Source organism: Gallus gallus, chromosome 7, assembly GCF_016699485.2.
Source record: "Gallus gallus isolate bGalGal1 chromosome 7, bGalGal1.mat.broiler.GRCg7b, whole genome shotgun sequence".
Lineage (NCBI taxonomy): Eukaryota > Metazoa > Chordata > Aves > Galliformes > Phasianidae > Gallus > Gallus gallus.
Window position 1 is genome coordinate 4,097,760 of NC_052538.1, and position 24,595 is coordinate 4,122,354.

Here is a 24,595-nt window from a genome sequence, read left to right on the forward strand (position 1 = left end):
TCAGTGATGCTCAACAGGTTTGGGGTGTATTCTGTTTTCTCCCAAAGTTCTTAACTTATGGTTTGTTAAGTTTTGTGGTTGCTTGGTTGCTTTTTTAAACTAAGTATAAATAAAATAAGTATATATGTTAAAATAAGTGTAGGAACAGTCAACTGTTGTGTTGAATGAGTTAATAGTTCACCGTAATTCTGCAGATGCAAAGAAGCTGTGAAACATAAATGATAATTGCCTCCCACCTCTGTTGTCTTGCCCTACTATTTGTGTATCCATATAGACACAGGAGGGTGGGTTTGAAACAGAATTTCGCTATTGATTCAGAACTCTCAGGCTTTTATCCTTCGAAAGTAAGAACAAAAAATCATTTGAATTTAGCTTCCTTGCTTAATCACTTTGGCTGCAGGATTACTGCTCACAGATCCACAGTGCCAAAGGTCAGTCTGCTTTTTTGGTACAACGCTGGATCGCATTGAAAAAATAGAAATGTTTTTGTTCTCTATCTGAAGTCCCTGAGATAACTCCATCCAAGGCAAGACAATTAATATCTGTGTTCAGTGGAAGCCGAGAAGTTGATATGCTTCACAAAATAATGCCGTGGTATTTCTAACTGCTGATTCTAATGTTAATTTCTGGGTTTCAAAATGGAAAATTACACGTGTTTGTGCATGTCTGAATAGTCATCTAAAAAAACACAATGCAGAACCCTTCATATTTTGTTTTCTTTGAACGTTGCTTTTATCTGTGTATTTTCTGCAGAGGAAGAATGTATGGTTATTAATGTAATTGGGCAGTAGCTTAAGGAGTGAATAGGACTGAGATTTCTTCCATTAATATTTCAATCAAGACCCAATGACTCAGTTAATAATACTGCATTCTCCGTAATTTACTGCCCTTTACAACAGCTCGGGTGTCAGATTCAAGGAGACTGGGTAGACAGTGGAGGTTAAATGTGGGCAAAACGTGCCCTTGTGCAGCTGCAGAGCCCTGCTCCAACATTCTGGCGTTTCTCCTGCTCTCAGGGGTAATGGTCCCATAAGACTCGAGGGTAGCTGCAATGGAATGCATAGATGGAATGGAATTCTCCCTGATTGACAACATCTCCCCAGCATAAATGCTAAGACAAGCTCCTTCTTTTTCCTAGGCGAGTCTTGAACCTTGAAGAAGAGTGCAGTTCAGTGGTAAATTGGGGGAGACAGATATCCAAGTGTTGGTAAAGGAAACACTAGCTGTGCCTTCAATAAAAATAAAGTGATGCTTCGGAAATTAAGTGTCAGCAACAGCATTGAAAAACACCTTACAGAACTGTTTCCTTTGTATAGCTTTTGTTATTATTATTACTATTATTGAAATCCTTTTCGGGCGGTTTATGCTGAGTTGACTGACAGAAGGGAAAACAGGAAGTTCCCATTCATTGTGTGGCACTGCATCCATGTGCTTTTTCATCCCTTTTGTTTGTGATGGCCTGCTTCTCTGTCTTCATGGAAAGGCTGCTGTGTGTATATTGGCATTTTGGAGTGTCTGACAATAAATACTGTCCCCTGCTGAGCAACACACTTACTGTACAGGCATTACTTTTTACACACAAAACGTGCTAATGTTTGGGCTGTTACCATGGGCTGATTGCATTGATATTGCTGATGATTTTATGTACTGGAAATTTGCTTTTCTTTTCCACGTGTGCTTTGTTATAGTTGCTTCCGACTGTGTTATCTTTATCAAGTTTAATTTATCTGTAGTATCTTGGGAATTTGGTGCGATCACATTTCAATTCCTGCAGTGAATTTATAATTGGGTAGTAATTATTCAAATTTTCTTGTTATCGGGATATTTTGGCTTGGGTTTATTGTTTAAAACCACTTAAATAAGCAACCCTGGGGGTTCTCTTAGAGGTTTTTTGACCTGTAATTCTGTTGATAACTGTGAAGAATCAAAGAATTGCTCTCTGACAACCTTTTTGTGCTGGAAGTTGGTGTGTTTGCTCTTTTGAAGATACTGGGTTGCTTCAGTAGTCCGGAGCCTTTCTTGTTGTCTTGTTCTTTGTTAGTTTCTCTTGTGAGACGTGTATGAGGATAACGCTGATCTCCTGATTTGATCTCAGCAGTGGATGCGGCCTTGAAAAGGAGACTAGTTAAGAAGTGGAAGTGAAAAACACGGGAACATACAAAATGGGGCTTGCTGGAGTAGCCTGCTGCCTGCTGTTTTCTAAACAAAATGAATTCTGTCAAGGTTTTGGTACTGTGCTTTATTCCAGTGCCTTATAAAAGCAACTGGAAAGAGTCACCTTGACCTCCAAATTTTGGCCACATGCAGGAGGCCATTCATTCCCAGACCTGTCAGGCTCCGGCTTGCAGTCAGTGAAGCTTTCTTCTCCCAGTGCTTGAGGTTGAGGAGAGTTTTCCTGTATCACTGTTCTACAGCTCCAATTTCCAAGTGTAGTTTATCTGCCGGTAATGACTACCTCTGTGCTCCCGTGTCCGTGCTGCTCTTCAGCTTCACTAGCTCTTTTCCCTCTTTGCCCTTAGCGCCAATACATTCACAGCAGCCATCAAATACCCCTTAACTGTAGTTTTGTTGACTGAATTCTGCAGTTGGTCAGGGCTGTAATGTAAGCTACAGGATGTTACTAGGTAGTGTCCCTCTAGAATTACGTGGGGCTGAAATCTCATTAACTCGTTTCATGGAAGGGCTTGCTGCAAACAGTAAGGATATACTGGTTAAACAAGTTCATAAACATGGAGGAGGCTTTCTCAATGAAAAATATCTCCAAATATCTTCAAATATGTCACAGTAGGAGAGCGGTTTGGTTTTTGTTTGGTCTTCATGGCTTTGTTTTGTTTTGGTTGTTTGGTTCCACTTCCAATGGTATTTTTGTTGCTGCTACCCATTAAACCAGTGATTTTTATGGAAACAAAGAAGTGCGCCATTTTGCTACCTCTGTCATGAAGACTTCTTCTTAGCATGAGATAATCGTGGTTGGATGCCTGCTGCATTGGGAGAACAAGTCAGGTATCAGTGATGACATCTGACATATGTTCCTGCAGTATGTAGGTCACTTACAGCCTAATGTGGAAGATGACAAAAGATAATTAATTTTGATTTCATGCTTGTGATTCCTTAAGGAAGACTTTAATGGTGTGTGTGGAGTATCAGGAAACACGTACTGAATCACAGCCTAAGAGCAGAGCTCAGTCTTTTGGAAGCAATGATTACCCTTTCTAATTCAAACCCTCCTGCTTGGTAGATGTAATTTTTTTTCCATGGTATTTGAATGCACCTTCTCTGGAAGCAATTACATGAAGTAAGGAGATAGATAAATCCTTAGTAATTGTGAGAAATGTTTTGCTCTCTGCAACTGGACTCTGTTTTTAGCACGCAGAATGCCTTCTGTTGCACCTAGCCATAAAATCAAGGTCTTTGTATTTATGAGAATGTAGAATAATTGATAGCACTATAACTTATTTGTTTTCTTTCTGTTTAATTCTTAGGGTCTCCGTGTTTGTACATTCTATGGTCACCTGCACTCCTGTAATCATGCTACGTTCAGCCCGGAGGTAAGTTCTGTGCACTGATGTTTATGTATGTATGTATTTATCTATTTTAAATTATTATCACCACATTCCTTATTCTGGTAAATACCATCACATGAAGCTGAGCTCAACTTCTGGATCATTTTGTTGCAGCACACGCCTCTGAGCCAGAGCAGAGTCATAGAGACTGTTAAATGAAGCTGCCCTTCCTTGTGCCTAGCTCTGTGTTCCTTCCATCACTGCAAGATAATCTAAGCCATTCTCCTTTGTCATTGTTGTTTAGTTACTTTACTTAAATGAAGTTTGTTGTTAGTTTTTTTTCTTGGATGGTTAATTTTATAGCTGTTATCGAAAGTGGGTTATTTTGGGTGGGATTGGTGACAGGCAGTGATCCAAATGCCTGCAAACTTTGTAAGGTAAGTCGTTTGTTCGGGAATGTTTCTTAGAAGTCATCTGAAATATTCAAGGCATTTGCAGTTTATGGTTCCTCTGGCTCTCTTGCCCATGCTGCTCCTAAAACCAATGTGGAAATGATAAAGCATATGCTGCTTTCTGCCACCACTTGAACTCTTCTCTCTAAGGAACTGGCTCTTTTGTCATCTTTCCTGAAAAGCACCTCATCAGCGTTCCTGCTCCCTGTGCTCTCACTGCTAGTGTTTTATTACAAGCATAGCAAGGTACCAGTTTTCAGCTGTAGCAGATCCTGAATATTATCTTGTGCAGCGTCCACTTGTGCTGTACCACCGCTTATGGTAACTGTATGTGTTTCTAGGGCAAACCCTAGGGGTTGATATAGCACAGAGTGTGAGGTAAGCTTATTTCAAGGACGTGAACAGGGATTCCCAAGGCATCTTAATTGCTTTTCTGCCACATGTACGTATGTTTGACAGGCACAGCCTGCCTCTTAGTATTTTGAAACATAATAATATAGTAAAAATGGTAGTTAACACTAAGGAGAATTGTGAGGGAAAGCTTCACCGTACCTGGTAATAATATAGCACTGTCTTCAACCTGAGTATTTACTAAGATCCTCATGCTTTAATGTGGCTTGTAATGATTAACAGGAAGCTGGAAGGCTTGTGCTGATAATCTTCCAGCTAAGTATGTTATTTTGGTAAAGAATATTATAGTTGGCATTAAACCCTAGACTAAAATCATTGGTTGACATTCTTAATGATTGAATTAGTAAAAATGGAAACATCCAGAGCAGTATTCAATAAATTGGGTGAGGAATATAATTTCAGGAGCTGTAATTGCAGCTACACAAATTAACCCTATATATACAGAAAAACTACTGAAAAGACTGAGTGGTTGGTCCTGAGCTGCACGACTTACAGTTGTGACACTGGTTGGCTGGCAAAGTTCTGTATTTCAACCTCATGTAGCAACAAGAAACTGTTTTCTTCTCCTCTCTTGGTTGCCCACCAAGAAAATGAAAGTATTCCACCCGAAGCATGCTGAATAAGGCCCTCAGGTGACAAAGTTTTTGTTACAACATGCATGGTTTTTGAGGGAAAAAGTTTTTATAGAAACATTGCCATTCCTAACAGTACTTTTATCAAAAAGATTTTGGAGATTGACCATGAAGCACTGGGACAGAGGTGCAGCATCACTTCCAGAGTGGTCAGCAGAAAGCCCCGTGCTTAGACCTGGCCAAAGCTTTGCAGCCAGGCAAAGGATTTGTTGGAAAAATCTTATTTCTTAAGTCTGGAATAGCAAAACTGAAGGCTGACTCCTGACAGAATGCTGCCTGGGTCTTGTTTGTTTGTTTGTTTAATATCTTAGCAGCACGGGACCCAAAGCAGCTTCCATGCTGTGTTAGAAGTCCTCTCTGCAGGGTGGGATTCTGAAGGTGTAGTGCTGTAATGGCGAAACAGCCCAAAGCTTCACATCCTTACCAGGATTTAAGGCTGTTTAAGTAGGCTCCTAAGTCAACTTCAGTGGGCTTGTGATAGCTGTGGCTGAGGCTGCTGTGTGCCAAAGGAGTTCTGAAGGACCGTGAAATACTGATTACACAGCGTGCTGTACAGAGAATGCGGGAACAAAGAGCACATTTTCCAGTTAGATCAGAGAGCTACCCAGGCAGTGTGTCCAAAAACAGCGGGATATTTTAGGAGAAGAGTATTGTATGAGGAGAAAGTAAAAATGAATAATGCCTTCATAGAGATTGAACAAATTCTCATTAAACTCCCTAAAATGTAAGTTATTTACTATACCATACATCTGCAAACTGTAGTTAGCAGCTTTTTGTTATGTGTACGGTGTTTAATAGCATTTGGACTCTCTGATTAGTGATACTTCTGTAGATGTGCCATGTGGCACTCAAAATACCCAGCCATTTGCTGGGGGCTGCCTTGTTGGGAACGAGCTCTGCAGAGAGCCTGGCTTGAGTGCCTCTGCTCAAATGGGTGCTCTGCTCTGCCTTCTGGTGCTGTGATTGGATTTGGAATTAAAAGGCAGCTGGTTCTGTGCCTGTCAAAAGTTGGGGAAAATGGGAGCAAAATCCACACAGCTGCTTTTGAATTGATGTAGAAAATTGTATCTTTCCTTAATTTTACAGTCCCTTTTACTATCACACAGAGAAAATTGTTTCAGGTATTTCTTTTTCAGTAGAGACTAAGCCTTTGGGTAGAAATGTGAATGTGTGGTGGGAAGAATGTATTTTTTAGAGGCCACTGTACATGCTCAACTTCTCTTCAAAGTCTCTGAGTGCACTAAAAGATGTATGTACCTTATATATGTGAATGTACCTTACCTGGGAAACCAAAGATGCCCTCCTCAAAGATGCCCAACTGAGACTGCACTGTAAAGGTAAAGTAATTTCCCTGATTTTGGAACATTACAGGGATTTTCACTCAGAGGGTGGTGACGCACTGAACAGGTTGCCCAAGGAGGCTGTGGATGCCCCATCCCTGGAGGCATTCAAGGCCAGGCTGGATGTGTCTCTGGGCAGCCTGGTCTGCTGGTTGGCGACCCTGCGCATAGCAGGGGGTTGAAACTGGATGATCATTGTGGTCCTTTTCAACCCAGGCCATTCTATGATTCTATGACTCAGTGATTTCAGGTGACCCCACGTAGTTATTGGGTTCCATAAGACTGCCTAAATGCAGGCTAGGAATGGGCAGAAGGTGTTGGAGAAGCTTCACTCCTGCATCCAGAGGCTGCAGTGGGGACATCTATGTCAGCCCTGGCCATCTTCTCTCGTGCCCATTATGACAAATATTAATATGTATCCGTGTAACTCAAGCAAAGATGAAAATTCAAGCCACTAATGTTTTTGTATTAGTCCTAGTTTTTAATCAAGAAAGAGGGGAAAGTAATGCAGCTTCATATAATATTTTCCTCACAAGAAGTGGTGACCTGTTCTTGAATGTTGTCCAGCCTTTTCTACTGTGTAATAAAAAATCTAAGCATGGCCTAAAGAGCATTAGAAATCAAAGTTTTGCACATACTTCACACAGCATTTTCCCAGCCTGGCAAATCACCATATGCTAATGAAATACAAAGAATATAGATGCTTGGTTGAATCATTACCATTTCAAACTAGAACAAAATTCGCTCCCTTATGCATGTATACATATGCACTCATGGTGAGATAAGGGTATGATTATTGTGCTCCTCTGTTTGTATCTATCTGCCATGTTGTGTTTGTGTGATGCTAACAGGTTAAGAAATCATTACGGAGGTTACCAGGCTTCCATACAACAAAACAAATGTTGAAGTTACAGGTTGTATTAGGAAAACCTACAAGACTATAAAAATATGCTTGATAGCAACTGCCTGACTTTACCTCCTCAAGCCAAAATGCAAAGAGCATTTATCTCATTCTGCCATTGATTTACTGAAGGACAAATAATGTCAGACAGTTTTTAAACAAAAACAAAATTTCAATTTTGTTTACCTCTTCAACAGTCCAGTTTGATGTCAGCTACCATTTAGCTGGGCCAATAATACTGATATCTGATGTCAGTTCTTATTCATTACTGCACCAAAATGATGCAAAAGTCAGATCTTTGTGATGTTTCTGTGGATGGCCACATAAAGCCAGGGATGTCTGACTGCATCTCACAGACACAAACAAGAAAAGAACAGAATGCAAAATCAAAAAAGTATCTGCTCTTATTGTTATTTATGTATTCAAAGTATTCACTTCTTTGCATAAACTCAAAGCCAGTTACTTACAAAGGTTACCTAGTAATATCAAACGTGTCCAATTATACATGCAAAAGGGCTAATGGGTTCTTCCTCTGGTTTATTTCTGTCTCCATGCATAAGGAATATAATTACAGAACTGAATTACATTTTAAATACAGATTTTGGTATCATTAGTTAACCATTTTCAGCCCATTGAAAGTTGTGAGAAGTAAAACAAAGGGAACAGGAAGAAGAAATCTGTTCTGTCTCTGTGTCATAGCAGGGAACAAAATCTGCATCAAAATGCTCAATTTTTTTGTTGGCAAAAAGCTCTTTCTGCTAATAGTGCAACTCAGAAGGCTGTCCTAAAATACACTTCCAATCCATTCTCTGCAATATTCACGTTGCTCCCTATTTTTGGAAGTGATTTTCCTGGAATCCATTCTTCCTTTGGCCGGGCATTCCATTTAATCACTTCCCATCATCCCTGGTGCAGTTGCTGTTGGCAGATCCTTCCAGCTAGCAAGTACGTGCCTGTGGTACCCACTGTCTGTAGACCAGAGAAAATATGAAAAGCACTCTAGAAGGCTAAGATAGGTCCATCTTTAGCGGGATTGGTGTAAATATTCTTGCTCTCTGCCTCCGATACCAGAGTCTTAATGTAGAGGGCTGGATAAACAAAAAAGAATATCTCTACCAAATAGCTGGGAAGTTACAAAAATGTCCCCAGTTCTTTCTCTAGGGAAGCAGCAGTACGTATGCTCTTATCTGACCATGCTCCATGCTGTGTCCCACAGAACACGGGCAGTCTATTAGCAAAGGTGAAGCACACCTCAGTGAGTCAGTGACAGAGCAATCCTCATTCCGGCACACGGAGCAGATGATGCTGCCCCACAGACCTCTACTGTCAGGGTTATAATGCACCAATTCTTTCTGCCACAGCACTTTGCCTCATTCCTCCTCCTGCAGGATTCATGCCTTCTTTCCATTTGCCATAGGGCTGGCTTTGCTTTTAAGCCCAGGAACCCCTTCTGGTTCTCCTTGTTGTCCCTGCAGTGGTACCTGCAGTAGGTCATGAAGCATCCTGTAACGTTCAGCAAAGCAAACCCACAGAAGCTTCGACAGTGAGAGGCTTGCTTTCATTCTATCTTCCTGCTGGTGGGGTCTGCAAAGGTATTTCCAACCTGCCAGGAAGGGCAAGAGTTCTAGTGATGGTCACTGGGACTTCTGCGCTCCTGCAGGTACCCCATGTAGGAATGGGGCAGGCTGAGAAATGTGGGGCGGACAGCAGGCAGGGTGGGCTTTGCTGCTCAGTCTGCCATGAAATTCATTTGCACCGTGGCTAACGCTCATCTGGCTTGTTATTATTTGAGCAAGACAATCCATCTGTTAATTTTGCACACCATTGATAGGTAAGATTTTTTTACAGTCTAGTATCAGTAGGACAAGAGGAAATGGCTTTAAACTAAAAGAGGGGAGATTTATGTTAGATGTTAGGAGGAAATTCTTTACTCAGAGGATGGTGAGGCCTTGGCACTGCTGCCCAGAGAGGTTGTGGGTGCCCCATCCCTGGAGGTGCTCAAGGCCAGGTTGGATGGGCCCTGGGTAGCCTGAGCTGATGGGGTCAACCAGCCCATGGCAGTGGGTTGGGGCTGGGCAGGCTTTAAGGTCCCTTCCAACCCAATAGACATTTACTCAAACTTCTGACTGGATTTTCAGGATGCTGCAAAATATTCGGGAATGTTTTAGGTCTGGATGTTTTAAAAGCTGACTATTTCTTTTGGTGGGTATAAAAGTGCACCTAGCCTCTTGTCACTTCTTAAATCAGTGATGGCTTGTGCTTTTGGATGCCTCCTTTTTGGAGCCTCCTAGGCTTTGTGGTTGGGTCGCAGCATATGTGCTGTGATGCACAGGCAATTGGATTGCAGACAACTCTGGTGTCTAAAGCACGAAGTGTGGCATCATATTTAAATGACATTGACTTAATTTGATTCTGAGCAACTTAAAAAAGCAAATGCAAAAATGAAAAACATGCTGTATGCCTTAGGTGAAACTTAGTCCTTGAAAAGATCCTCATGAGGAACAGCTAATGAATTGACCATGCAAGAGTTTCTCTTTTTTTGCTTCCAGACTTCAAATTTACAAATACAAATATACAGTTATGTCCACTTGCTCGTAAGTGTAATTGAAAGAAAAAGAGATTATCTCCCTTAATGTGATTTTGTTTGCAGAATTTGGTGTTGTGCAGTGAATGTGACCCTCTGTGTATACAATCCCAGAAGCAAATGCTACTTAGCATGCAGAACTACGAGCAGTGTGGGACATCTGCCCTTCTTTCTTAGAGGAGAAGAATTAATTTGTGTATCCTGAGTTGCAACTGCAGGAATCAGAATTGTTAAAAATGGCATCTCCTGGCCTAGGCCCAGCACGGCCAACTTCCCTGTGCCAGATTTATGCTGTGGATTCTGGGCCCCAGCCTAATTCATTTTTCATTTTAACAGCTGTTCTTTAAACATGTCGTTTTACAATATAAACAAAAGCGGAATACCAGGATCCAGCCAGGCTTTTTAAAGTTCGATTTCCCACCTGAATTACAGTCAAACTCGCCTCCATATATGATGTTTCACAGGAAATACTGCTTTGAAATACATGAGGAGGCAGGCTGGTGTCCCCACGCTTTATCGTGTGACTCCCTCGTGCAGCAGTGATTTTCTCAGTAAATCATGAGATTTAAGCTCTTGTTACCACTGACTTGGATAGGAGTGACAGCACGTGCTTACGGCTCAGTTATGAAGCTGCCTGTCCTGCATCTGCTCAGCTGCAGCCCGCTGGCTTGGCTGTGGATGGGCTCCCACTGCACTAGCCCCCTAACCTGGTAGGAGGGCTGCTGTCGGTATGGTTTTGCATTGCTACGTGCAGAGAGGTCAGAGTTCTTCCAATATAAAGCACATTTGCACAGAGTTAATTCCTCAAAATTAAGCAAAATGTGGTTTGGAGAAGTGAGTGTTTGCATTCAGTAAGAGGGCTCTTGAGCCACTTACCTCTTAGATTCAAGTTGTGGCCAGAAGGTGATCAGAGCAGCACTGTGCACCTGGCAGTGCAGCACGTGGCTTCATTCCATAGCGGGGCTGGGTTTAACTGCATTTAGGCAAGAGTGAAAGGCGGGCCAAAATTGGAAAGACCTCTTTGTTCTGAAGATGCAATTAATCAGTAGTTGAATAAATACCACCATTGGAAGGTACTTGAATAATGATTTAATCTGAAAATAATTGAGAATGCAGAGCTGAAATCTGGCAGGGAGAGGAATGCAGGTCATTCTATTTTGCTGTTTTGCTGATTGTTTTTTTGAGGAAGACCTTGAAGCAACGGCATGAGATTTGTTGACCTGGTCATTCTTTTGGCTTGGAAGACTTTGAAACCAGGAGAAACATTCCATTCATGTGCTCATAAGAGCACAGAGTTGGGCAGGCACCTGTGAATACATTTATGAAGCGTTGATATTTCTTCTTTGTGCATTTGGATTCCCTTACAAAATGCCCAAAGACATGATAGTCAAATATCGAGTTGAACTTTTTCACTTTCCACATCCCTTTCACAGAATCACAGATAATTTCTGTTTTAAAGAAGCACCTGTAGTTTACTCATGTGTACTTTTTCCTGCTCAGATGTTGTGTTTTGTAAAATGGCCTACAGTTTACAGTTTCAACAATAGCTCCATTGTCACTAACAGTAATTTGTGTATTTATGAGAGCGCGTGGCACATCTGTATGTTCACGTTACTGCAGTGAATGCTACCCTGTTTTTGAAAATGAACTGATTTATATTTGAACGACAGCAAAATCCCAGTACAAGAACATGGCACACCTTCAGAATTGAGACGCATATTGCTTTCAGGACTGTCTAATCAGGTAATGATGTCACCCAGCTTCAGTTCAGTCATGTTGGCTTTCAGAAGAGCGAGAAAAGCCAGTAATGGCAATTATCATTCATCTCCTCCTCTCACTGCTCAGTTCCCAGAATTCAAAGGCCCTTCTTTGATGGTTAAAAAGGAAAAACAAAATTGATTATTTTAAACCTCTCTGTAAAAGATACTGCTCTCTTTGCAGTGCCGTTTCAAGTGCAATGTCAACGATGGCTAGCAGTAACTCTGCAGGGAGTGCAGTGATCTTGGGTTTCATATGTAAATTTATGCAAAGGGCTTCTGCAAGCCTGGCATGTGTTGCTCTCCTCAAACACCACAAGGCACTTCACACTACTTGATGTGGCAAAGAGAAGAGTGATTCCCTCTGTTTCTCACAGCAAGAGGAAAGCCTGCAGAGTGCATGTAAACAAGCAAGACACCCATGATCCATCATTATTTTTAAAGGTGGTAGAAATGGAGATTCTGCTGCAGCGAGCTCTGCCGTCATCTTTGATTATTTTCAATGGAACTCCTTCTTTGTTGAACAGAAGGAATGTTCTTTATGGGTCTCTGCATGCTCTGAAAGGATAAAGTTAATAATCTAGAAATAACAGCACTTGAGGATATATTCTTCACCTTGTCACAAAATCATCGCTGAGAAAAAGGGAATGAGATAAACATTTCTACGGTGATATCTTTAAGCTCCTTAGTGTGCTGTGGCCCACATACCTGTTCATTTATCAGCACGCACATCTCATCTACATCTTTTTTCCCATTCCCAACATATTTGTTTCTCCACTTTCCAATAACAACAGACACGGAGCAAGCACATCGGTGTGCCTCTCCACCCTCCTGTAAAATATCTCCTTCCTGCTGCCGAGGGCTGCCTGGTTGTTCACATGCTGTGTTGTTTGCACTGACAGCACTCGTCCTTTGGTCAGAGCCCTCTCTCCTTGGAGCCCCTGAAGGTCAGGAGAGCCAGCAAAAGGACCTGTGCTAGGATCAGAGTCATCCCTGCTGCCACTGACAGAAAACATGCTGAAAGATAGTGGTCTCCCTTGAGTTTGTGGGGTAGGTGCTGAGACTGCCTTGTAAGTGAGCTTGGGAGAGAGCTTGGAGCAAATTCTTGTAGTTATGAATCCATAATGATTTTTAATAATAGATATTGTCTTTTATCAAATGCTTGCAGAGCACGGAGAGCTGTGTTTGTGAGGGAGGTTGCTCTTGCCCCAGAGCGTGCACAGTCAGTGCACTCAAAACTTGCACATCGGGCCATAAAGTTAAGAGAAAAACAGCCCACTAAATTATTGCAGCAAGTTGTAGAAGTTTTAACAGTCAACTGCACGGTGCAAAATGAGGAGTTGTCCGTTGACAACTGCAAGTAAAGTTGGAGGAACCAACTGTGAAGCTCTGAGAAAACTCTGCATCTGTATTGACTCCCCTCTCTTCCAGAAGAGCTCCTCTTGCCAACTGGTGTCTCTTAGGTTAAGAAAAAATAAGCCACAGGAAGGGAGTACCAGACCCTAGTCACCTAAGCTCTACATGTTTATTGTCTGTAGCTGCCTTCAGACATATATGGTTACTTTGGTTGTGATGTAAAATCAAAACTGTAAAGGAAAAAAAATCAGATGGGAAGGTGCTGGCACTGCTTGTAACCTCTGCTCTTGATGAAAATAATTATTAATACTGCCACACTCTCAAAGTGGTAATGTAGGTCTGTAGTTTTACCAAGCTAAGTAACTCTGTGTCTTTCTAAGAAGATGCTATTTTCATTTGAAACCAGAGTGATTTAGACCTGATGCTTCAAAAATGGGTGGTGATTGATTAGTCATCAGTCTAATAATGGAACACATCTGCATTTTTTTCTCCATCTGTGTGATATTTTGCATAATTCATTTGGCTTAATAGGACTTCAAAGTCTTTTTCCCTGTTAAAGCTGCAGCACATTCATCCACCCCTGCTTGGATTCCCTTGGGATTCCCCTGCCCTGGCTCTCTGCAGCTCAAAAAGCCTGGATCCAGCCCACGAGATGGGATGGCTCAGGCACGGGACTGTTGGCTGCTTGTGCCCCATCATACTTTTTTCTGACTGCTGTTAGCTTTTGCATTACATCAAGGCATGAGGTTAACAGCTCTCACCAGGTTTCTGATGTGCTTTATGCTGTAAATGTAGGAGGTAATGATTCCTCCTCTTAAAAAGTATGTTAACGCCTATAAAATGGTGGTAGAGTTAAGTGACTTGGGATGTGTCCCACAGGGTGCATCTTAGAAATGCATATTTCCCCACTGTCTCAGTCTGAGGCAGCTGAGGCTGTTTGTCTTCTGCGTCTTCTGGGGCTCCATGGCAGGCAGTTTCCAGCTGCAGCTCCTTGAGCACAGAACAGACCCCAGCAGCGCTGCGTCACCAGGCCAGGGCAGGTAGGTGATGGGAGATGGGGTCTGTGCAGGGAGCTGTGAATGCAGCGTCACTACCTGATGCTCTGCAAGCAAAAGAAGTTCTCAGACTGACAGAGTGAGTTCCTTCACTCGCTATTTCACCTAAAATATTCACAAAGGGCCACGAAACAACTGCTGACCTTCCTTCAGAACAAAACTTGGATGAGAATACTGTTGGGAGAGGTTTATTGCAGTCTAAATTAGATAAAGCTGTCTGCTACAGTTCATGTGTTACTGATATATGGTAATCTTCAGGAAATTAAATTAACTTGTACCTGGTGATTAATTTCATTGTTAATCATTATTAATATTCACTAGGAAAAGGAAAAAAAAAGTATTTCAAAAAAAAAAGGAAAATAAGATTTAAAAAACTTAATGGAAATGATATAAATCTGTTCATTTCTGATCAGCAGATATCATCCTGAGGTTACAAGTAATTATTTTACAATGGCTTTTAAGTGCCTTTTGAGATTGGGATTGTGTTGCATGTACCCCATTGTAGAGGGGATCTCCCATAATATAGAGATGTGTACTAGGAGGGCAGGGAAGGCACTCAGGAGGTAGAACCGTAAAGGCAAAGTCTGTTGCAGCCTGGAACCAGTCTCTCAATTCAAACTAATTGAATCCTTGTATAAATTTTTAATTACTTGAGCATGCACACGCACAAAAGTACCAGCTTAATTGTATAGACTAGGAAGAAGCTCTCACCAGTTTCATGAATCATTCTACGTGCTCCTTAATTAGAGAATAGAATATGTAGGTCATGCCGAAAGAGATGCCGCCTATTTATTCCCCTGGAAATTACAACTGATACAAAGAGCACAATAACACTATATGATAGAGCAAATTCTCAGCTACAGAACACTATTTTTCAACACAGTCACCACCATTAGCTATGCATTTTTTGCCAGCAATGAACAAAAGCCTGCATGCTGCGCTCATAATAATCTGCACCAGCGGAGATGATCCACTGTCACCACTGCTCAAACACACCACCTGCCACCTCACCGTGCTCACACCCACTGCTTGGTCTCCATAAACATTCAGTAAGTGTCAGTGACTGTTAGTGGGTGCTGTTCTTTCCACATAAAGAATTCAACTTAGGAGGCATTACTTTCAGAGAAGCCTTCGTTCAACTGAACTTCGGTGATGCAGCATAAAATGAAGTCTTAATGAAAATCATACAATGTAAAGCTCCTTTTGCACATCTTCTCCTTGGATCTCATTGTACCTTACTTCTAAATGTAGGAAGATCAGTCGAGCCCTAATAGTCCAGTTTCCTGTTTGGTAAAATATATCATTGAAAATCCATCATAAAAAAGATGTTATTGTGGCAAGAAGCAAAAAGAAGAACTCAAAGAGCAGGACAGTTCATTCTTCCATGAATAACTGGAACAGTAGCTGCTAAAGGAACGAAAAAGCCAAAAGCTCATACAAGAATTCATAATGATTCCACTTCAAAGCTTTTGAAAATGGCCCATGGCCAGAAGCAAATGAGTTCATTTAACATATGATTTATTCCTTTCTTCATCTCTGAATGGCATGTAGCATCAAATTGTCCTTAAGTTTGATTACATTCACAGTTTGTTTGTTCCTATATTGAGAAGTTGTTATCCCACATCTTCAGCTCTCTTGATTTAGAAAAGGTGTGTAATGGGGATCAAGGCAAGTGAAGAAGTGACATGTAACAGCTGACTCATTAACAAAATCCTTTTGGCATGCTTTTGGTGTAGGAGCTGCGTAGGTATCAATAATAATTAGAGCATTGGATAATAAGGTTGTGGGCAGAGTATTCTGAGGCACAGAAAATGCCTGTTATCATGTTGTGCATTGCCACCTGTATGTTGTCATATGTCATGGATTGCTCCTGTATGTTAGCATGTGTTACAGGTTGCCATCAGAACCCTTTATTTTCTCAGTTCTTTTTGCAGATGAGGTCTAGCTCCTTTTCATGCATGTTGGGCATGATATCCTACTGTGTGTTGCGCTGATGCACAGTGTGTTTGTACTAGGCACCTGGGAGGAAATGGATAGAAAGAATTTTGTCATTAGGACCTGGTTGATCTTGTTTTTGGGATAGCAAAAGCCTTTGGAGCAGGACTATCTTTGGTAGCTTGTTTGCACAGCACCAAGCACAGTGGGATGCTGCTCCCACACCAGGTTTGTCCAGCCCTGCTTTGTTCCTTTTGGGCATGGCCACACGTTGCAGCCTGCAGAGAACTCAAGTAATGGTTTTGGGCCTTCAGCGTATCTGATACGTGGTGCCTACCAGCAACTTGTGTAACAGAGAGAGATGAAAATGAATGTGGTAGTGAATAGGATGACAAGATTAAAAGAGGATAGGGAATGGACAGGGAAGAATGCACGGTGATGTTTTTCCACTGAAAATGTGCTTTATTGAGACCCAGATCAAACCATGTCACAATTCAGAGTGTAGCTGTTGTATTTGTTTTGTTTCATGCATGGCTTGCTTGACCTCATCATTTGCATGGGCTGAACTTAAACTTTCGCTACTGTTGAAATGAAAGCGTTAGGCAAGTATGGTTGAACATGTAGTAAAACAAATAGCTCCTCCATCATGCTCAGCAGCACCACACTTGCTGAGGTGTGAGGTAGGTAGAGTAGCTGTGGTTTTTTGCAAAGCATTGAGTGCTGAGAGCCTATGCGTTGCCAGCTAAATTCTGGCAAATGACTGCTTTGTTTCTGTATATTACTCCATGTTGTTCCCTGTAACAAGCCAGAATGGCATTCTGACAGCTTAGTACCCTACAAATGGACCTAAGCATTTCATTACACTTATACTGTGACAGTGTTTTGCAGGCCGTTCCTTTCTGCTTGAGAAGACAATGGATATTTTCTGATCTTAATTTCTCTTTGCTAGATGGCCCCATGCGTTTCCCTGCATGTGTTATTCATATCCAAGAAATAAAAATCAACCGAATCTGACAAAGCCACGGATGTGGCACCTGACCAGTGTTTTACCTGAGTCTCAGTTCTGTATCACTGTGATTCTCCTGCGAAACAATATCTGTTAATCTGTTCTCAAACCATTGCACAAATTGGAAAAAGCATTGACTTTAATAACTCTGAATACACACCAGCTGAGCTGCTTCGGGGATTTGGTATTTCGGATCTTTATACTGGAGGTTTAAATAAGAAGTAAATCCCGTGTCTCTGTGCGAGTTATAATCACAAGCCGTATTCTTGGAGGATGCTAGAATCAAAATCCAAAATGACCTCTGTTCTCTCTCTTACTTAAGGTTTCTAATAAACTGTTTTCTTTAGTAGTGCTGGTCTTCAAGTTAATGTAGCGATCAAGAGGCTGTGATAACCAAAAGTATTAACTTATTTTTACTTAAATGCATAAGTTTCAGTGCCTGGTGTCTGGAGGTATCCAGCCCTGCGTCATTTGCATTCTTCTTTGCCCAAGTATCTAATTAATGTCTTTGTTTTGTTTCCAACCTGGACAGAGCAACATGATTGCTTCCTGCGATACCTGTGGTGTGCTGAAGCTGTGGGACGTGCGGCAGGCGGTCCCCATGCTGTCTGTGGATACAGGCCCCCGTTCTGCCAACCAGGTCGCCTTCGATCACTCTGGTAGGATGCCTTCACAACCTTATTTGGCCTAAGACACGTTTTGTTTTGAAATGTCTCTGAAATTCTGAAGCCAGATAGCACATGAGAAGCAGCATAGATGTGTTCATTTGAAAGACAAGACACACTTTAATACCAACTGGCGATTAATGCACTCATTTTCTATGGACTAGATTGGCAATTTGGACCAGTGGTCCGTTTGTATAGAAGGAAAAATGTACAGTAAAAAGAAATGCAATTGCAAAGTTATTAAGTAAAATACAGAAGTGATCGCTGGGACGCTGGGAGTAGAAAACTCAGTGAGATCGCTTCTGTTCCAGTGCTGTTTATTCTTCAATGCTATTTGTTCTTTTGCTAATTCTGTAGTTGCATTTCATAACCAACTTTACTAAGTCCTCTCATAATCACCTCAGAACTTCATTGTGTTGACAGGATTGCTTACTGTGCACAAAGCAACCAGGTATTTTTCATCATCAGCCATGCGTTACCGTGTCAGCAATATTGCAAATGAAGGTGCATTTTCATTTGAAGAGGGGCTATTGGAAAACTGTTGTTTTTTGTTGTTATAAGAAGTATATTAATTCTCTATTCCAAAGCGTGGACAAGCATTTATATTGCAGCACAGAATTTGCAACTAGCTCAGGAAGTCATTGTCACTCAAAGGAGGGATGGTATGATAACGTATAAATATTGCTTATTGAGTCCTGAATGGATAAATATTGCTTATTGCTTATTTTAAAAGATGTATGCATTTGCATTGTGTGTTAAATGCGTGCAGTGTGATGTTTCAATAGAGTATGAGAGAGAATTAAGGGATCATTTCGAGAAAGACTAATAACACATTTTGTCATCATGACCCACATACTGTGGAACACATAATATCAATATCTGAGCCACTTGGCAGAAAACTTTGCCATCAAGCTCTATAGTATTTATGTAGCATTTTCACAGATCTCTCTACCATACCGTTAAATAAGGTATTTTCATTTCCAAGGATAAAATACATTAACGCTGTCCATTTTGACAGCTTCCTAAAGACAAATTAAACCACTGTTGTATTTATGTGTGTAATTTGGAACAAGAGCACATTTTTTTCTTGAGGAGGATTTGAAGAAGATTTTATGTCTGGAGCATAATGCTGGGTCATTTGCAAAGGAATCACATAGCTGAGAAATGCAGCAGCAGTACTTCTAGCCAGATGGGAGCTTTCCAGTAGAAAGGTTATTGGCTTCAGGTAATCTAAATGGGCAAAATTTCCCATCATTTGGATAAAATCCAGAATTTTCTCTGCAGGAGTAACCACAAAACAGAGATATCAAATTGAGATGGATGATCAGAATGAGACATAATGTAAAAGGACACAAATACACCTAGCTAAAGATATGAAGATATCTGTCTAAGAGGGACCAATAAACGGCTGTGTTTTGAGCTGCCCTTTCTGCTCAGAGCATAAAAGTGGTAATGGTCTCTTCATGCTTGCACGACCTCACCGGGGACATGGGGTGAGGCATGCTGGCGCTGCCCACACGCACACCCAGACTGAACAGGCAGCACCCATCCACAGAACGCACCTTGTTGGCAGGTACCTGTTTGTTATGGAGCAGCTTTCAGTTTGCTCGGCGAGTGCCGTGGCAGGCAGGAATGCCTTCTCAGCACTGCATCTGGGTGGTATGGTACAGTGTCTTTTAGCAAAGCTGTGTGCAGCCGGTTTGGTTACTGCTGGAACTGCAGTGTGGGACTCAGAGACCTGGAGCTCATGGATGTGTAGCTTGTGCTGACAACTTGCTGTCATGATTATGTTCTGGCTTAGACTCAGGCTAACTAAACCAAAGTTACTCTTAGTGATCCAGAGATGGCTCTTGATGCATCAGCATGAGCGGTGTGTGATGCGGTTGTCGCAACGCAGAGAACTTGATAAAATGATCCAGCTGGTTCCCACATTGTCTATTTAATGATGTATTCATCTGCATGTGGACTTGGTCGAACTATTCAGTCAATCACTTGAGCGGGCTTAGCAAGAAGTAATAACTATGCTGAAATAAGTCAAACAGCCAAAATATGCCAGAAATCCACCCAGCTGATGATGGGAGAATATATCCCATGTTTAACTAGCAGCCTGATGGGCATTGGCAGAACTGTCTCATTTGAGACCACTGTCTGTGGAGAAGCTTGGGTGGATGTTTCTGACCTTATCAAAGTGTGGCTTAATTACTGGCTGTATGCCTCTGTCTCTCCTGGTGATATACTGCCTAGTGTAAAATACTTGACTGCATTAATAGTCATACGCAGGAAACAAATTGTTCAGCTTCCTGCAGGTGGATTTAATTACTAGATTAGAGAGCCATGGTTGAACAGATTTTTTTTTCCTGCCCAGTAATTATTTAAATTATGGCTAATAATGATAGAAGAACTTTATGAAATGTTTGTCTGTATCAGCAAATGATATTGAGGTCAGAGATAGTAAGGCCTAACTTATGGAAGATTTTATTTGCTTTTCCTTTGTATTGTTTTTAAGTAATTACAACTACAAATGTAATGTAGATGGGGACATCTTAATCTGTTATTTTAAAGTGGAAATACCTTTCCTCAGTGTTAGATTCACTGCATGGGATTTGCTCAACAAAGAAATAGCACCAAGAATGAGTATGAAAACTATTGGGATTTACCCAGTGGCCTTACAGTGGATGGATCTTGCTGACTCTCGTGATCTGAATGCTGTTCAAAGCACAAATGTTTGACCATGAAGCCATTTTCTTCTTTATCAGAGCCACGCTCATATATTAAATAAGTTAATGAGGAAAAGGTTGGGTATAAGCATTTCTACTTTAGATTACCTTCTCTGTTCCTCTTGTTGTCATGACTTAGTCTGACCAGGGTTGCTGAGGTTTTGAAATTCCCTTGTACTAAGTTAAGGTAAAATAGAACAAACGATCAGTTGAATGTTTATTTGTGTCCCACTACAATACTTAGCACAAGATGTGGAGCATATCTATATATACCCCTTATATATATATAATATACCTTATTAGCAGTAAGCTATGATGACATGCCTTGCATTATGTTCAAATATAGCTTGCAAAGGGAAAAAGAGAGAAGAGATAGAGGGAGAAGAAAAGAGATTAGATAGGCAGGGAAAGAAAATCCAGATCATCACTGCTGGCTCAAGTGTATTCTGTGGTCTGGTAGTATTTGGGTGGTGGATGCACACCTGGCCATGAAGTTATAGTCCGTTTTATTTATTGCAAAAAGAGAATATTTAACATACATACTTGTAGTTTTCATGAATTAGCATCATAGAATCATAGGATGGTTTGAGTCAGAAGGGATCCTTAGAGGTCATCTAGTTCACAAGATTCACTTGGGCCCAGAGTTTGAGGCTTTCTAGATCTGTCTGGATGATACCCCGTCCCTTGGGCATGTTGAGGGCTCTCCACTGCTTGATGCCATCTGCAGACTTGCTGAGAATGCACTCCATCCCACAGTCTGTGTTACTGATGAAGATGTTAAAGAGCACTGGAGGGACACCACTTGTTGCTGACTTCGCACTGGACAGCCTTACTCTCAGTGCTAAAGAGGTGTGAAATATCTCAGAGGGCAGTATGTACCTATTTTTTATGGAGGGGGAGTCTATTAAAATAACGTAAAGGTTGCAAATTAATGTGAAAACAATGAAATGCCAGAGTCAACAATATCTTGTGATGTAAGGAAGTGGTTTATTTTAGAAGATAGTAGCTCTGCGGTGCAGAAGACATGTAGTGTTAGGAAGTGGCTGTGGAGCCAGTGGTGCTACTTTCTGCTGTGGTGGGGTTAGAGTAACTGCTCAGCTGTGCTATCTGAAAGCCAGATTAATTTGCTTGATTCCACCCTCACGTGACATTGCACGGGACCGTTAGTGGGAGTTGGCCATTAGCCCAATGGGTGACAGAGTTGTTTGCTGTCTGTTTTTGGTGTCAAATAGTGATCCAAAGAATTTGTGCCTCCACGATACTGAATGTAGAACTAAGCAGGATTGTTGGGATGTCATTGCTGAAGCATCTTCAGTATTTGTGCTAGGTGTGGGCTAGTTCTAACCCTATTAAAGCCACAGGTGATCCACACACGGATGGAAGCATAGGGTTCCCACACTTTAGTTTCAGTAGAGCTATTTTCTGCAAAGCCAAACACGTGTTGAGGTGTCAAGTGTTGGTCCTTTCTCTTCTTCCTTTGCCTGTTCCCTTCACATTTCTGGTCAGTAATGTTCCAGTGTTGCTGAGCACATACAGCTTAATCTTGAAATGCCGAGGGGTTTTTCTAAGCTGGAAGAAACTGTCCCTTGTTGGGAAGCTGCACGGTAAGTTTTGCCATTTGCTGCTGGTTGCACAGGGGGCTGGGCCCACACCTCCCCTCCCCAGTCTCTGGAGGAGGCTGCACGTACCTGCAGTGATCCAGATAGTAAGAAAACTGGACAACTGTGTAGTTTCTGAAGCTTCTTTTTTATATCTGTTGCCCTCTTGCTTACAATTAAAGTCACACTTGATGGGAGAAGAATCTCCAGTGCAGAATTCACCACAGTAATCATTTTAGCAACAATCTGCTTTTGTCCGTATAGCACGATTATGTGCTGAAATTAATGTCTATTTTCCCTGTGACCCCCATTTCTCACTAAAAACCTTTTTTCATTACAATGCTTTATTGCTTTGTGTTCTTTAATCTCTAGGGCAGATTACTTGATAGCAGCAATTGATTGCTTAGGGTGCTCTCTCCCTTGTGGTTCAACGCTTAAGTCCTTCCTCATTCTCAGTGTTCATACATGCTGTTGTAGTCTGAACGGTCTCAACTCAGTTAATTTTAATTTAAGTTATTGCCGATTAACACAAACTTCTAATGACTGATTTGGGAATTGAAGTATGAAGAATTAACCAACCACTAAAGTAACTGCTCGTTCCATTCTCAGTTTAGGCCAACCCATGTCTTTCCTCTCACGTTCCTGGCCTCAGCTTGCCCTGCTGGGCATCACTGCAGGCATGGTCCTTCATGCACCACGTGTGCACTCATAACGCACCTGTGGATGTGCTGATGAGGCACTCCTGAAATTAATTGGGCGCATGTGTGTGAATTAATTGGGTGTCAGTGCATAAGGTGCTTGGGCACACATGCGTGAAGTGGTGGGGCATTCGTGCAGAAGAGGATTGGGCACTCATGCAGGGGTTCACTGGGGGCTCATGCATGAGCTGATGGGAAGAATGCAGGTTTATGGTGCTACGCAGAGAGCTCAGTATGGACTGAAATAGGTCTAGGTATAACTGTTTGCACTTGTTTCGGCATTGGGGTTTTCAAGCAAAACTCAGGCAGCTCCTGATTGAAGTTGTTTATCACTTTGGGCTTGCTGTAGTTCCACCTACCAGGGCAGCAGGGTGATGAAGCCCTATTATAGATCACATCTTTGCAATTCCTTTGAAACATTTCCGCTTTACTTTGAAAACTGAGACTAGTTCCTCCCTGTTTTACTTCTCTCTTAATTCTCTTCCTTTCCTCCCTTCCTTCATTGCAAGCAATGGAGGGTCTCTATTGCTTTTTCCTTCCCCCTCACTCTCCCTTTTTCTAAATACACCAAACTTGAATTCCCCTTTAGAAAACTTTCTATACAAAAGGAAGCATCATTCAGCAATCAGAGACAGAGAACAGGATAAGGAAAATGAAAGACTTTAAAGGAGGACTGTGATAAATATTTTCATCAGTATCTGAATGCGTGTGACTACTTTAGGCTTGATCTACAAGAAGAAAACTTTCAGGTCCACCATTTGTTTTCTAAGCTGGTTTTATAAAAATAACGTATTTTCAAAAATTGTAGCTCAGGGAGAAGTGGTGGTGGGCTGGCTCACTTCAGCCATTCTGAGAGAGGCCCTTTGTGCTTTGTCTGTGAGCTGAAATCCCAGCTCTTGCAGTAGGCAAGCACTGTTACCCCAGCTGTATGCTGGTAGGCAGTGCAGCAGTATCGACTTTCTGTCCATGGGTTGCCTGCCCAGTTGGCATGAGAGATCTATGGGATCCATCCGTGGCCTCCCTGGAGAAAGTTCTGCCTTGGGCTGGTGGTGAGGTCAGCTCAGCAACACACCTGGGTCAGCCCTCTTCCTTTGAGGGGTGTTTAGGACATCGGTTGACCACCTGGCATTCCTACAATCATCATAAAGGGATGCACCACAGGGCTGCGTTCATTATTTGCTGATAATCCCTTATCTCATCTTTCTTTCTTCTTCCTCCAGTGCTGCTGCTGTGTTTCCTTTCTTGTTTTCAGCATTTGTTTTCCTGGTCATAAAATTCTCTACTTTGGAGGCAGAGGGTGGTGTGCAACTCATGTAAATATGAGTTGATTGACGGATGGTTTTGTCTCCTGGTTTCACGGGGGTGTGGAACTATCACTGCTCTGCTTTCTGACTGCTCCAGCTTTACAAAAGAGAAAAAGTTGGCAATTAATTCTTCCCCTTTGTTGATCAGAAGAAGAGCTGCGCCACACAATATTTCTGTTGTGTCATAACCATTTTTCAACAGGAGCAAACCCCACAATATTTAAATATGTTACAAGGGATTCTTAAAATATATGACTTTATTGCCAGTACACACATAATTTAAGATGTATGAAATATTTGTCCTTTGGAAAGAGAAGGGAGGTGGCTCGGAAGCCCCGTTTTGCATTTTCTCTCTAGTTGCAGGGTAGTATTTTGTCTTTGGCTGTGTTTTCTTTGCTGAGCTAATGAGGGTGGGGACTGTGTAGGGCTGCAGGCAATTGCTTTGAGCTTTGAGCACTTTGAAGAGATTAGCCCCATTGATATTCCCTTCATCTTTGTTAGAGAGGAATGCATCTTTCCCTTGAGTGCAAGAAGATGGACAGCTATTTAATAGAGCCAGCCTTTTTCAAGTAGCTACTGTAGTACTGAATATTCCCATCTCGCTTGCATGCGTAGACCCAGCAGAAAAACAGTGTTCTGGAAGCCAGGACTGTGCCTCATTAGAGCAATATGTTGACCCTT

At 41.7% G+C, this 24,595-nt stretch overlaps 1 protein-coding gene across 2 annotated transcripts in view; it reads left to right on the forward strand.

The window, feature by feature from the left end:
- SPAG16 (sperm associated antigen 16) overlaps positions 1 to 24,595 on the forward strand; it is a 348,220-nt gene that overhangs the window by 242,710 nt on the left and 80,915 nt on the right. For both annotated transcript variants that reach the window (XM_421865.8, XM_040703739.2), the window contains exons 14-15: positions 3,483 to 3,548; positions 17,465 to 17,591. In XM_421865.8, coding sequence (XP_421865.5) covers positions 3,483 to 3,548; positions 17,465 to 17,591 — 193 coding nt within the window. The remainder of the gene's footprint in view (positions 1 to 3,482; positions 3,549 to 17,464; positions 17,592 to 24,595) is intronic.